Source organism: Corvus kubaryi, unplaced genomic scaffold (genome assembly GCF_017639235.1).
Source record: "Corvus kubaryi isolate FWS band 111438036 unplaced genomic scaffold, C.kubaryi_AGA036_p1.0 37354, whole genome shotgun sequence".
Lineage (NCBI taxonomy): Eukaryota > Metazoa > Chordata > Aves > Passeriformes > Corvidae > Corvus > Corvus kubaryi.
Genome location: NW_024581116.1, coordinates 1,444,315 through 1,459,168, shown reverse-complemented (window position 1 = coordinate 1,459,168; position 14,854 = coordinate 1,444,315). Strand labels below are relative to the sequence as shown.

Below are 14,854 nucleotides of genomic sequence, written 5' to 3'. Positions count from 1 at the left end.
ACCTTTGCACAGCCCGACAGGTTCTTCTTGGTTAGGTTCACAAACTGAATTTGAGAGCCTGGATCACTCTTATCACCTTCCTCCTGCTCCAAGACACCCCTGTGAGCCTCTGGCTGGAGCTCACCCATGTGAAGAGACGCCTCTTAGGCTGCCAGGTTGGTGACAAAGGGGCTCTTGCAGAGCTTTCTGATGGCATTGGAGCCATCCTGGGCTGGAAGTCACAGAGGACAGCATCCCACTCCTCGCCTGGGATTGTGACTGCAATCCCTCATGTCCATGCTCAGGAGGGCAGGTCCTTTTCTGTCCGGCTGTGGTGGAGGAGTAGCAGGCTCCGTTTCCCAGAGGTTTGGGTGGGTGCTTTGTAAAACAGAGGATATTTTTTAAAACCACAGCTGCTCACAGAGCACACACTCTCCCTCCATCCCTTGGAGAGGCTCAGCTTGGTAGCACAGCCCCAGCCCACTCCCCAAAGCAAGGGAGGAGTTTCCAGCGACCTCTTCCAGGCCTTCATGGAGGAGATTATGGAGCCGGGTCTGCTGCAGGGAACAAATTTAATGTGTTTGTGCAGTAGGAACAAAAAGGACAGCGGTGTCCAGAGCAGAGGAAGCTCAGCTCACAGACTCTTGTTATGTTCATCCTGGGCTCGGCCAAGTGCTGCTACTGGCCATAAAAATATCCATTTCCTTTCTAATTTGAGCTACAGCACTTGACACTTTGGCCTTGGGCAATAATGCAATGTACAAGTGCTCAGCAGACACCCTGCAGCTCTTCTTCCTGCTTTGCTCCAGCACAAATAACCCACAGTTTTCACTTCAATAAAATATTAACAGCCAAGGAGTCAAATAGCTTTCATCTGTATTTATTTCCTGACTATCATCTCATTAGCAGGAATCTGCTGGTTCTGCATGGATTTCCTGGGATCTGGGAGAGACCAAGCTGGAGTTCAAGCAAGGAGAAAGACTTTTCCTTCCACTCCAGTGAAGTTATTAAATAAATGGCTTTTCCCCCCGCACCGTGGTTTAAGATGGGCTTTGTGTAGTTACAGCACAAGTAACTTGTCCCTAGGGAACCATGAAGGAACTAGGCTGAGGCTGATTCATCTTAAATTATTTCTAGGACTTACTAGCACTGAGTTCATGGGGATCAGGTTGTGAGGATGGGGATCTTTTCCACTGCCCAAGGTTTCCCACCCAGCTCCAGTGCAGTCCTAGAGGGGTACAGGTCTCCCATAGACTTCCATCCATCATCCCTATGGAAAAATCCCAGACACCCTGGGGTTTCTCCCCTAGACCAGCATTTCTGAGGCTGGATCATCTCAGCCAGTTCCCTTCATCCTGAGTCTGGGAGATCATTAATTGTTATTAAATCCTCCTTTCCCCTGCAGGCAGACAACTCCTTTTACTCTGAGGCTCTTGTGCAGCAGTGGCATGAACAGATAATTCTGTGTCATGTCTTGGGGTGTGTTGGGTGTTTTTTCTGGCAAACAGGTCATAGAATCATGGAATGGGTTGGGTTGGGAGGGACCTTAAAGCTCATCTCATTTCCACCCCCTGCCATGGCCAGGGACACCTTCCACTAGCCCAGGTTGCTCCAAGCTCCATCCAACCTGGCCTTGGACACTTCCAGGGATCCAGGGGCAGCCCCAGCTTCTCTGGTCACCCTGTGCCAGTGTTTTACACCCTCATTGTAAAAAATCATCTTCCTTATACCTTTCTTAGGGTTTAAATCTACCCTATTTTAGTTCAAAAACATCACTCCTGATCATGTTGCAACAGATTCTGGTAAAAAGTTTGTCTCCATCTTTCTTATAAACTCACTTTGGATCTTAGAAGGTCACCCCAAAGACTTCTCTTTCCATCTCTGCTGTTTCTTTCCCGTAGCTTCCCTGTTCCCCTGTGAAACGCACCCTTTACAGCTGGACTCAAAGTCTCCTCCTTGGAGAAGAAAACAGCAGATGAAGCACCCCGGGGGGATGATTCGGGAGAGCTCCCCGTGTCCCAGCCTGGAGCTCGCTCCTGCGGCCCTCACACCCCTCCCATGTGCCATCTGTGCCTTATTTCTTTGCTCTCCGCTCACCAGCCCAGTGAAACTCCTGACTGGAGACCAGCCTGAAGCCTCTTGAGGGCATTTCCCTGGTCAGAGATTCACCAGAAACCAGGGAAATGGATTTGAACCCTGCCGGCGCTGGGTGCGGAGCGGGACCGGCCGTGATGCTGCAGCGGGAGCTTGTGCGGCGAAGGCTCAGCCAAGCGAGGAGGGGTTTCATTTCTGAGCTCTTTTATTACACGAATTTTTACTTCCCATGCGCCGTCCAGATTCGCTGGGAAGGAGGGACACCTCGTGGCCACAGCACGAACGCATCTCCTGCTCCTCGGGCATCCTCCCCTCCCAGCCCCAGCTACATCACCCCGCGCTGCCCGCGGAGCCCCCCGGCCTCTCCCTTCTCCTCCAGGGGCTGGAGGTGGTCACGGGAAGGACAAGGGAAGGACAGGGGCTGGCCACGGGAAGGACAGGGCCTCACTCTCACCCTGACGCCCCAATAGAGAGATGGGAAATTCTCGTATCCAGTTTTTCTTTTATTACTGACTTGAGGCGGAGCGGGGGCATCGCCTGGAAGGAACGCTCCAGAGCTGGTGTGGCCCCAGGAGGTGCGGACAGGACACGCTCCCACCCTGCCCGTGGCACGGAGGGGGTGTAATATTGCCAGCAGTGGCATCAGAGGTGGGGCAGAGATTCTTCACCCCCATACCACCACCCTGGCCACGGTCCCCTCTTCCCGGGGTTGCATTTGAGGAGCTGAGGGGTTTTTCTGTACCCAGGTGGATCACGAAGGAGCTTTCTGTCCTTCGTGCCAGAGGTGATGCCTGCAAAGTGGGTACAGCCCTCCGAGGCGGACGAGGAAGGAGCTGTGCCGTCTCTCAGGCACCTTTTCAGTCTCTGCGACAACCACAGAGCCGGCAGCATCCGCCTCCCTCACGTCCCTCCTCATTCCCCATCTCCAGGCGCGGACAGGAGGAAGGGAAACGCCTGCGCCGGGCCACCGCCGGGTGGTGGCCGTCCCGCGGCGCCGTCCCCAGCCGCTGGCGGGGCGGTGGCTCAGGGCTGCGGCTCGGGCTCGTACTGCTTCTCCGTGGAGGTGTAGAAGTCCTCGAGCACCGACTGCAGGTACTCGAAGGTGGGGCGCTCCTCGGGGTTGCTGCGCCAGCACTTGAGGATGACGCTGTAGAGCTCCCCGGGACACGTCTCCGGGCAGGGCATGCGGTAGCCCCGCTCCAGGTTGCGGATCACCTCGGGGTTGGTCATCCCTGGAGGGGAACAGAGCCCGGCAGGAGTTATTCAGCATCCCGGGGGTGGGGGGAAGGTCAGCGCTCCCAGCAGCAGCTCACACCCAGGGAGGGGCTGGAGGGGCTGCGGTGGTTCCCATACCTGGGAATCATCCCTTCCTCAGGGCTGAGCTTCCCCTCTGTCCCTCTGTCCCACCCCTGACTCCCCTCTGTAAGTTTGGCTTTGGACAGGGAACTGAGGGAAGGAAACCCAGCTTGAGGAACCCATCAGGACACTGAGGGACACGTGAGTGTCCCCAAGAGGGACGCTGAGGGGCTGGAGCACGTCCAGGGAAGGGAATGGAACTGGGAAAGGGGCTGGAGCACCAGGAGTGGCTGAGGGAGCTGGGGAAGGGGCTCAGCCTGGAGCACAGGAGGCTCAGGGGGGACCTTGTGGCTCTGCACAACTCCCTGACAGGAGGGGACAGCCGGGGAGGGGTCAGGCTCTGCTCCCAGGGAACAAGTGAAATAACAAGAGGAAATGGCCTCAAGTTGTACCAGAAGAGGTTTAGATTGGATATTAGCAAAAATTTCTTCACTGGAAGGGTTGTCCAGCCCTGGCACAGCTGCCCGGGGCAGTGGTGGAGCCCCCATCCCTGGAGGGATTTCCCAGACGTGTAAATGTGGCACCTGGGGACATGGGGCAGGGGTGGCCTCGGGTTAAATCAATTTAGAGGCCTTTTCCAACTTAAAGGATTCCCTGATTCTAAGAGGCAGCTGAGTGTGTCTGGGCACACGTCAGTGAGTGCCTCCAAGCCTGAAGCAGTGCTGGATGCTTGGAAGTGGCTGGACACTCATCCGGTATTCCCAGAGCCCTGTAGCTGGGTAAGGGATCCTGTACCTGGATAAGGGATCCTGCCGTAGGTGATGATCTCTGTCAGGAGGATCCCAAAAGACCACACGTCAGATTTGATGGTGAACACCCCATAGTTAATGGCCTCTGGAGCTGTCCATTTGATGGGAAATTTGGCACCTGTCCCAAAGGAAACAAAGGAAAATGACACCTGGAGTTGGAGCACCTCCCTCACCTCCCACAGGCACAGCAGATCCCCAAAACTGATCCCTGATTCCTTTGGGCTGTTTATTATGATTCTGTGATTCTTCCTAGGAGAGGGGCTCCAGCCCTCTGATCATCTCCATGGCCTCCTCTGGACCTGCTCCACCCCAGAGCTGGATGGAGGATTCAAAACCAATGTCTCTGGCAGATTTATTATCAGACAACAACAGTAGGATTTTATTCTGTATAAAATTTCTTTGGCTTTTGCCAAGAAAAATTGGATCAGATGATCCTTGAGGTCCCCTTCCAACCTGGTACTCTGTGGTTCTGTGAAACCACTTATCAGAAGGGAGTTGTTTTTAGCAAAAATGCATAAATATTACAGCAAATATAAATTCCCCAGTCCTTAAAGCTGCATATTTATATTAAAACCAGAATAATCCCCATCTTATTTTGTCCACCAAGTTCTTGCTTAACCTGCTGTGGATGGCAATGACTGTAAGGTTGCAATTTCAGTTTAGCTAAGAGAAAAAAAAACTCAGCCAGCAGCCAAACCACCTTGATAAGTGGGAACTGATCATGTTACGCTGAGGAGGAAACCACATTTTTATTTATACACATCCTCACAGGACTGAAAATCCAACTGCGGGGTGTGAAACAAGCGCCTCAGTTGTTGCACATCACGCTCTGAGTGACAAGGCTGGGAAATGCAATCTACGAAGTGAGAATTGCTCAGAGCAGACAGAGGGGAGCTGCTATTCCAGAGCAAAGCTAGCTGGAGAAATGCTGATGGAAGCTGCTTTGCACTGGAAAAGAAGCTCCTTTGGTTATTAACAGAAGCACACTGATTTCATCAAACCTTCTCTGAAGGATAAAACTGCCTTAAAAACTTGCAGCAAAGCCAAAGTTCCCCTTCATGGCAGTTTCCAAATTACATTTGGGATCTTTTACTACTCCGAAATAGTTTTGCATGTTGAAATGGGTATGATTTGTATCAAAAAGTGTTTTGGGGACAGGAAATTGAAAGAAATGTTTCTTACTTTATTAAAAAAGCCCACAAAAACTATTGGAGTTCCTTTCCTCAGAGTATGTCTTAAGGGGAATTTTATCTCTTCCCAACTCTAGACGAGGACAGATTCCAAAATTTGAAAATCTTCTGGTAAGTGCCACTTATGCCCGACTTAATTGTGTTATTTCAGCCGCTGCTGCTGCTTTCCCTGGTGCTTTGTAGAGTCTCTTTGCAGTCTGAATGATTTGACCTCATACCTGGCTCAGAGTCAGAGCTCAATACAGGGATGATCTCAGAAGTATTTTCCACACTAAATGATTATGTGATTTATTGTTTTTAAAGTTGTCCCGCTGCTGTGGAAGAGACCTGATGTGGTCAGGCCTTGGTTTGCCTGGCACACCCAGAAGCTGCTGCTGGGCCCAGATTTGTGCCTCCAGCTCCCCTCTGCAGTGCAGTGACTGAGTTACTCTGTTATTCCTTCCCTCTGGACTGAATCCCAGGGAAAACCTGGGCACAGGCATCAGCTTTTGTTAGCAGAGGCCAAATTTCTCCAGCAAACAACTGGAGGGCCAGCAGAACTCCCACAAACAGAGCCAAAAGGGTTTTTTCCCATTTCCCTCTGCAGTTTTCAGTTGGTTTTATAGTCCCCAAGCGCTGCTGCCTCTCCCAGGACTGGATTTTTGGGTGTTTCTGTTTCTCTGCCTCTTGCCTGGCGCTGGCAGCAGCAGCCACGTGGGCTCTGGTGCCCTGTGCCTGATCCCAGCCCAGTGTCCTGGCATTCCCGAGGGCAGCAGAGAGGGAGATGAGGGCAGTGCTGGGAAGGACACCCACCTTCCTGTGCCAAGTACTCGTCCTCGATGAGCCTGGCCAGGCCGAAATCAGCGATTTTGCAGCAGAGCGTCTCCGAGACGAGGATATTGGCAGCCCTCAGGTCCCGGTGGATGAAGTTCATGCGCTCAATGTAGGCCATGCCCTCTGCCACCTGTGAGGGGAGGAAGAGCCCTTCTTCATCATCACCTTCCCATTTTATCTCGGCTGTTTCCCGCCCACCTTTACAAAGCATTTGTACGGCGTTGCTGGTATCTCTCCCTGATTGTGGATGTGCCTATGTTCCCCACGGATGGATGGATGGATGGACAGGTGGATCAGCAGACAGGTGAATAAATTGATATTGCCCTTGTACAGGTGCAGATATTCAGCTTCAGCAGCCTGAGCAGCTGAGTGAAGCAGAACTGAAGTGCCACTCTCTGTTTTGCTCAGAAGTCACAGCCCTGAGTTGTGTCTGCAGCAAGACCTGAAACCACATCATCGGATTCCCAGTTTCTGCCACAAGTCTCTCCTCCCCTGGGGATTTTAGTCATAAACAATCCAGGTTAAATACATGAATTAAGAAAAGGAAGAAAAAAACCCAAAAACCCCCAAACTAGCAAATCATAGAATCATGGAATGGTTGGAAGGGACCTTAAAGATCTCATTCCACCCCATGGGCAGGGACACCTTCCACTACCACAGGTTGCTCCAAGCCCCATCCAACCCGGCCTTGGACACTTCCAGGGATCCAGGGGCAGCCACAGCTCCTATGGGCAACCTGGGCCAGGGCCTCCCCACCCTCACAGGGAAGAATTTCTTCTTAAAATCTTATCAGGGTACCTGGTGTGTGATGAGCCTTTATCAATGACAGCAGCAATATTTCATTGATGAGTGCTGAGGGTTGAAAAAGAAGATTGATAGAAGACAGAGATTTTCAGGCTGAGTCTCAGACTTGGATTGGGCATCTATTGGGAAGGTGAGTGGGTCTGTGCAGCCCTGGCCAGCACTGGGTAGCACCTATTAAAGCTTTTAGATGCCTGTGCATGAGGGCAGAGCAATTTTCCACTCCATGCAGATTCTCATGAGCCTCAGAAGTCACATGTGGTTTCAGACAGGATACTCACACATACTTTCCAGTGCTGCATTTCTAACCTGTGTCAACACCCCTCTAGTGCAAGGGCTGCTTTCTGCAGTGGAAAATGGAAGAATTGATGTAATTTCCTGTCCTGATGTTAATGAGATAGGACCTGATGCTCAGCCCGTTCCAGCCCAGAGTGTTTTTAAGCATTTACCCTCAAGATTGACCACAGGATTGAGTGCATGGGCCCAGACTGTTCTAATTTTAACTCCCATGGATGTCATTGGATCAAAAACTACGCTCGAGAGGGTCGGGTGCCTGTTGGGCTATGATGTCGCCCCAACACCGCAGATAAACAGATTGCAAAATAGCTCAGTAGACTGCCCTTTCCTCCTGCTGCTCCTCCCAGAGATACCCAGGGAGTGTTTGAGTCCCTGTCTTGGGGAGGTGGTGCTGGGGTGGGAGAGGGAAGGATGAAAGTTGTTCTTCCAGTTGACACCAATGCCTCAGGGATGGATAAAATCCTTCCTACCCCATGCTGAGGGTGACTTCTGTGAGTTTGGCACCATTGAGGTGTGGGGATTTGGTCTGTGCCCAATTGTCCTGGTCCTGGTGTGTGGTGCAGGTTGCCCACAGGAGCTGTGGCTGCCCCGGGATCCCTGGAAGTGTCCAAGGCCAGGTTGGATGGGGCTTGGAGCAACCTGGGCTAGTGGAAGGTGTCCCTGACCATGGCAGGGGGTGGAAATGGGATGATTTTTCAGGTCCCTTCCCACCCAAACCATTCTGTGATTCCAAAGTTCTGTAACATTGACCAAAATCTTTGCTCTGAGCCACACACAGATTGCTCTGGCTGCAGGAATTTCCTCCTGCACAGAAATGCATCAAGGCAATTTCTGGGGAATGCTCCCCCTGAACCCAAGGGCTCTGTAATATGGATTAACTGGGATCATATTCCTTACCCTCAGGAATTTAAAACAAACCACAGGCTATAGTTTTCAAGAGAGGGGCTGAAACAATGAAAGATGGAGGAAGGGAAGTGGGGATTTCAAGAGAGGAGGGAAGGAGGGAAGTAATTAAGTCAAAGACACTAAATGGGGAGGGTGCATTTGTCTCCATAACATCTCACAGACAACAATGATTAAGCTGCAGATACAGAAAATTTATCAGTAGTGAAGAGGGAAGGAACAGAAAGAGGTTTCTCTGCACCCCTATGGACGGTTCAAAGGAAAAATTACAGAAGGTGGCACTGCTTTAAAGTATTTTCATCCTGGTTAAAGCAAGAAGGAAAGTCTTCCACTATTATAAAACATTTCCTCAAATATCAAGATTCCCCAGTTGTTAATTCATTAAAAAGTAACTCTATTTAATGGCTGGAACCAGAGAACCTTTACACATTTTTTCCTCAGGTCTACTTTGCCAAGAGAGGCTGAGTGACGCTACGGATAAATCCCAGACCTTTATTCAGCCTTATTCAGCCTGATGCTTCAGGTTTTTTTGTTTTCCCAATATTTCCTAATTAGCCTAACTGTGCTCTGGGTGAGCCAAATTCTGTCAGCAGCTGGCTGGGACCAAAGTGCAGTGATTTTGCAATTCTCATTCTTCATGTGGCTTCCCTAATTTTGCCCTATTTGTGTTTAGAGGCACTTTGGGACTAAAATGTTACAGTGCAGCTGCAGCTGTTAAGATTTGCAGCCTTTTAACTTTAAAGTTAAAGGTTTGTCTTCATAAAGAGCAATATTCCCAGATTTGAGGGTCAGAACATCCTTTGTGCCTCATCATCAGAAGGGCAGAACTGCTGGTCCTGCATTGGGAGTCCCTTTTTTGAGCTTTTTCTTCTTTTTCAGTAAAAAGAAAAAGAAACTTTTTTCCTGCTCAGCAAGGCAGAAAAGCAAAATAAAAAAAATCAGACCAAAATAAACGCAACCACCCCCCAAAAAACCCCAGACTCGAGATCTCTAGCTCTGCACTAAGCTATCAGAGGCTGCCCTAGGGACAGAGCTGACATGCACAGGGACACGAGAGGGATGAGGAGAATCCCTCAGAAAGCACACCAGGAGGAGCTGTTTTTCTCCAGGACATCTTTGCTCTGACTGACTTCAGACTTGCAGGAATTCCACTGAGGCAATAACAAACCTTGGATCCTTTTCCCAGTGACTGTTCACTGACCTGAGCAGAGATGTCAATGAGTTTGGGGAGATTCAGTTGGCTTCCTTCTTCTGTCTTCAGGAAATCCAGCAAACACCCTGCAGGAGAGGAGGGACTGCTGTAACTCTTCTGAATAATCTATAAATTTCTTTCCCCTGGTGCTTCTCTGAACATAGGCAACAAATCTGCCTCCATCCTAGAGAAAATCCGAGGAACCAGAATGGGTGTCCACTGGAGCATCTTCCTTTAGGAAAGCTCCCAAACAGCCCAAATTCCTGTGTGTTTTGCACAGATCAGTTGCAAACTGCTGGGCATTCATCTTTAAACTGTTATAAACAAGAGGGGCAAAAGAAAGGACAATTTTACCATGAGGGGAGTAAAAACCTGAACCAAACTTCCAGTGAGAACAGTGGAGGGGAGAATTTTAAATACTCTTCAAATGGAGCATCACCATTTTTTTTCATCACCCAGAAAGCCTCTTTCTGTATTAGAATCAAACTTTTGGGTCACTTTCTTGCAGATTTGGTACAACCCCCTCTTCCCCACCCCCATTCTGCATGGGACACTGGCCAGTTCACCAAACTGGTTTTGCAGAAGCCCAGCAAAGAGCTCCAGGAGGGTTTTACCGTTGGCCATGTACTCTGTCACGATGTAGATGGGCTGCTTGGTGACCACAGCGTACAACTGGACCAGTTTGTTGTGCCGGAGCTTCTTCATCAGGTTTGCCTCTGCCAGGAAGGCGTCAGGATCCATGCTGCCCTCCTTCATGGTCTTCACAGCCACCTTGACGTTGTTCTTGTAGTAGCCTGCAGAGAGAGAAAGATGCTTTTCAGGGATTTTGGGCTCCCTGCAGGCGCTGTGGGGTTGTGCAATAAGGAGAAGAGCTCATGGAGCAGAAAACCGCAGGAACAGCTTGAATCCCTCATAAAGAACCACGGGGTAAATGCCAGTGCCAGCAGGTGTGAGAGGACAAGGGGCACTCATGTCACAGCTGCATCAGGGATCATCCCTGCAATGAGCCCATCCTCACACAACCCTCCCTGACCCTTTCTGGGTGAAACCCCTGGGGCATCCCACCAGCTGGGCTCTCAAATCACCCAAATGCCATCCAAAAGAGGCAGGACTGTGCAGCCAGGACATGAACTCAGCCTGGTCCTATCCACAATCTCAATTTCCAAGGCAACCAGCAACCGCAAAGAGGGCGGCAGAGGAAGCTGAGCTCCCCCCACATCCTCTCCTGCTGATTAGCAGTGGGCAGGAAGGCATCAGGGATTGCAGTCTGGGGTATAAAGTGGAGCAGGGAAGCAGAAAAAGAGGGAAAATGTCCCCCAGGTACCCTGCTGGGCGTGACTTAGGATCCTACAGCTGTGCCCAGAATTCCCAGGAGGAATGAGTGCATATCCTGAGAGATGAGTAAATAGTGACTTCAACACCCACCCCCTGTGAAACCCTTGCTCAGCCACTGATCTGTGCAAACATGAGCTGTCCAGTCCTCCCCAGGGACCCTGCAGGGTGTGTACCCATAAATATCTGTTCATCCTGAAGGATTCCCACTCCCAGAACAGTCTTGCCTTAGGGGAAAAGAAAAACGGGCTTTCCATCTCCTCTCTGTATGTCTTTGTTTCCTGGAATGGAGGGAATTCCACTTACCCATCCACACTTCCCCAAACTGCCCGCTGCCCAGCTTCTTCACCAGCTTCAGGGCCTCCCGAGGGATCTCCCACTCGTCCTGAGCCCAGGGTCTCTGGGGAGCCAGGGATGTGCAGGGGGCTGTGAGCCGCTGGCAGAGCCCATCTCCTTTCTCTGTAAGAGGACAAAGCAGAGGACAGTTCAGTGGGATGGCAGAGAAAACCTCCTCCTCTATCCACACATGCCAGGAAAAATCAGCCCATGGCAACCTCCACAACCACACAGGGTAGGGGTGGAGCCCCCAGCCCTGGAGGGATTTAAAAGCCATGTGGATGTGGCACTTGGGGACATGGGTTAGCGGTGGCCTTGGCCCTGCCTTGGACTCCATGGTCTTAGAGGGCTTTTCCAACCTTAATAATTCCGTGATTCTATGAAAAGTTTCAGCCAGAGGGATCAAGGCATCCGGAATGGTCCCAATCAAAGGAAAAAGCTCAAAGGGCAATAGAGGAGCAAATCATCCTGCCCAGTTATTCCAAACCCTGCTTCCCAAGCATCCCTCCTGCATATCCCAGCAGCATTCATCTCTTTCCTTTCCTGATGGGACACACTCCCTGACTTCAGGGCTGCGGGCAGAGCTCACCCTTGTAATTCCCTAGGATGGAAACCAGGATGTGGGTTCTGGTTGTAGGATCACACCTGGCCCATGGGAGCAGCTGGAGCAGCTGTGGTGTCTCCCAAGCCCATCCTCCCTCTGTCCCCACTCTCTTCCAGGACACAAATCCAAACAACTTACGGCTGTAATGATGGATGAGCTCTGGCAGGCTGGAGAAAGTCACCCTGGGGGAGATGTAGTACCCCCCACCATCCAGGGAGCGGATCCTGTAGTGTTTGATGATGTCCCCGTGAGAGGAGCTGTTGTCTCTCACGGACAGGGAATAGGCGTCTGGAGAAGGAGCAGAAGGAGCTGTGAGGACAAAGTGCACCCCAGCCAGGGACCAGCTGCCTCCTCTTCCCTTGGCTGCCTCCAGCTGCAAACCAGCCCTGGCTGGTGCCTTTCCAGGGCAAGTGCCCCAGAATTTACAGCTATACATTTCCCTCTCTCCAAGGCGAGGGGAGAGGAAGAAAGTTCATCAGAGCTTAACTGATGCTGTCCAGGCTTCCTGGAGTAAGACGTGCCTGTGCTGTGGTCCAGCAGCCCCGTGGAAGCACTGTGGGAAGCAGCAGCACCTCCCCAGGCAGGGCAATCAGATGTTCCTTAGGTCAGGATGGTCTTTCCACAGCTCCATATTCCCATCTGAGATCTGTCAACCTCAGCATCACAAAATCAGAACGGTTTGGGTTGGAAAGGACCTTAAATTTCATCCTGTTCCAACCCTCTGCCATGGGCAGGGACACCTTCCACTAGCACAGGGTGCTCCAAGCTGCATCTAGCCTGGCCTTGGACACTTCCAGGGATCCAGGGGCAGCCACAGCTTCTCTGGACACCCTGTGCCAGGGCCTCACTGCCCTCACAGGGAAGAATTTCTTCCTAACGTCTAATCTGACCCCACTCTCTTTCAATTTAAAGCCATTTAAAGCCATTTTCCTCTCAATTAAACATTATGAAGCCTTTGTGCCAAGGTCAGTGGTTCAGCTGGAGGGGTACAGAAGGGGAGTTAGGGAGATTTGTCTTGTTCAGTCATGAAGTTGTGACTCTGGCTAAACCAGGTCTAGAGATTCCCATCTGGAATCTTGTCCCTTTTGGGCTTCAAGAGAGCTGCTCAGCCATCCACCACTCCAGCCTCCTATTCCCTCTGTGAGAATCTAACCCAAGGTTGGTTTTCAGTGCACAAAAGCATCACTAGATGTTGCTGCAGAGCAGAACTTCCAGCCTGTGTCAGTGTGACTCAACGCAGCTCAGCAGTGGGGTTTTTTCCCTTCGTCTGGATCCTGTTTCTGGAGTGAGTTGCTACAAGCCCGCTGGGCTTTTCTAAGTCTAATATGTCACCTGGGCTGATAAACTGCCCATTTTGATGTTTTTTAATGAAAAGACAAGGCTGTACATGCTTAAAAGTGTGTGTCTGTTCATGCAGGATCATAAAAAGAAGCAGGGCCATCCACAGCAACTCTGAAACCCCAATCTTGCATGTGAGGGGAAAGTTTATTAACATAAAATCCTCACTGGCTGGTGTTTCTCCATCCCAGCATCAAGCGGTTTTCCTTACACCGTGCCTGAAAACAATTTGCATTTATAAAAAGCAGCAAAAAAACCCACCTCTGGGGATATTTGCTCTGTTGAAGTGATCATAAATCTTTACCAGCGGAGTTTGGAAGAGCCTAAAGTTTTTCCAAGTGACAGCAATCATTTTGAGGGGACTCCCTTCCTGCAGAGATCAGATCTGGCAGTGTAAAGTTCATGGAAAAACCTGGTGGTTTAAATGCAGAGCCAGGGAACCTCAAATTTGACATGGTGGTCTCCTCAGCAGAGGAAGCTCTTCTGATTCTCTTTCCTTCACCTTGAATGTCAGGCAGAAGACAGATTGAGAAGCCCTTTTGGTTTGATCAGTCTTGCAGCTGAACAACTGAGAAACAGCCCTGAAACATCTCCAACAGGGCAACAAAACCACAAGAGAAGGCAAAGGAATGGCTCCTCTGGCTCCTCTGTGGTACCCATGTGGCCCTAAGTTCCAAAATAATAATAATAAACATCAAGGCCAAAGGTTGGGCTTGAGAATCTTAAGGGATCGTTTTCAAGCTAAATGATTCTGTGAGGAAGAATATGACAATGATGACAACACCTATATGTCATTATTATTACTATTACTATTACTATTACTATTACTGCTATTATTAACTTCCACTATTGCTGTTGAGGGTGATGATGTTGTTTTAATTTCAAAGAGACTGAAATATTGCGCAGCCCAGGCTGCAGCCCAAGAGAGTTGGGCTCACATGGCACAAGACCAAGAGGGTGCTTGGCGTGCCTGGGACACGGCTTAGGGTTTGCGTGTTACAAATTTTTACAGGGCAAGGCCTGATCGAGGAAGGAGCCAAATGTGGTGTGAAGGCCAAACAACCCTGGGGAAGGAAATCCAGGAACTGATGATGAACATGTCTGCCAGGGAGCGTCTGGGGGCTGAGAGTCAGCAGGGAAGAGGAGACCTGCCCTGTTTGCCAGTGTGGTTGCACCCAAAATGCTTCCTCTCCCGCAGGATCTCCTTTCCAGGCCCCACCAACCCTCTAAACTCTCCTGCACCTTTCAGAGACAGGGCCAATCTCTGGCCTACTACCTGTGTTAATTTTTACCCTATGATTAAGCTAATGACTGAATTTCACCCCCAGCCACAGTTAATTTGCTGCAGGGAGTGTGGTGGAGCTTCCCTGTCATTCTCCATGGCCGGTTACTGTTCCCTTGGGAGTTGCTGTGCAGAGGCAAAGCACCAAGGCTGGAAAGATTCAGTTCTTCCTTTGCAAAATCATGGAATGGTTTGGGTTGGAAGGTTCCTTAAATTTCATCTTGTTCCAGCCCCTGCCATTGACAGAGACACCTTCCACTAAACCAACTTGTTCCAAGCCCCATCCAACCTGGTCCCTGCTCCCAGTGACAGCAGCAAACGAAGATCATTACGTGGACTCCTAATTCCCCCTGACGAAATATCCAGGATAGACAAAAGGAATTCTTGCTCCTCAGCCACAAGGGGCATTCACCTGTCCTGCAGTCCTGCACCACATCCCCACACAGACCTGGGTAAAGAATCTGGAGTACAAAATTTATGGAACAATCTCTTCATCAAAATGTTGACCAGCCCTGTCACAGCATCCCAGGGCAGTGGTGGAGTCCCCATCACCAGCAGGGTTTAAAAGCCATGTGGAGGTGGCACCTG

The 14,854-nt window shown here is 50.5% G+C and overlaps 1 protein-coding gene across 1 annotated transcript in view; it reads right to left on the bottom strand.

Moving 5' to 3' along the window:
* Positions 1 to 2,563: 2,563 nt before the first annotated feature.
* Positions 2,564 to 14,854, bottom strand: part of BLK (BLK proto-oncogene, Src family tyrosine kinase) — a 44,218-nt gene continuing 31,927 nt past the window's right edge. The window contains exons 8-14 of the mRNA XM_042032957.1: positions 11,785 to 11,934; positions 11,013 to 11,165; positions 9,989 to 10,168; positions 9,384 to 9,460; positions 6,161 to 6,311; positions 4,165 to 4,296; positions 2,564 to 3,305 (exon numbers count right to left, since the gene is read on the bottom strand). Of these exons, the coding sequence (XP_041888891.1) occupies positions 3,097 to 3,305; positions 4,165 to 4,296; positions 6,161 to 6,311; positions 9,384 to 9,460; positions 9,989 to 10,168; positions 11,013 to 11,165; positions 11,785 to 11,934 (1,052 nt within the window). The 3' untranslated portion in view covers positions 2,564 to 3,096. The remainder of the gene's footprint in view (positions 3,306 to 4,164; positions 4,297 to 6,160; positions 6,312 to 9,383; positions 9,461 to 9,988; positions 10,169 to 11,012; positions 11,166 to 11,784; positions 11,935 to 14,854) is intronic.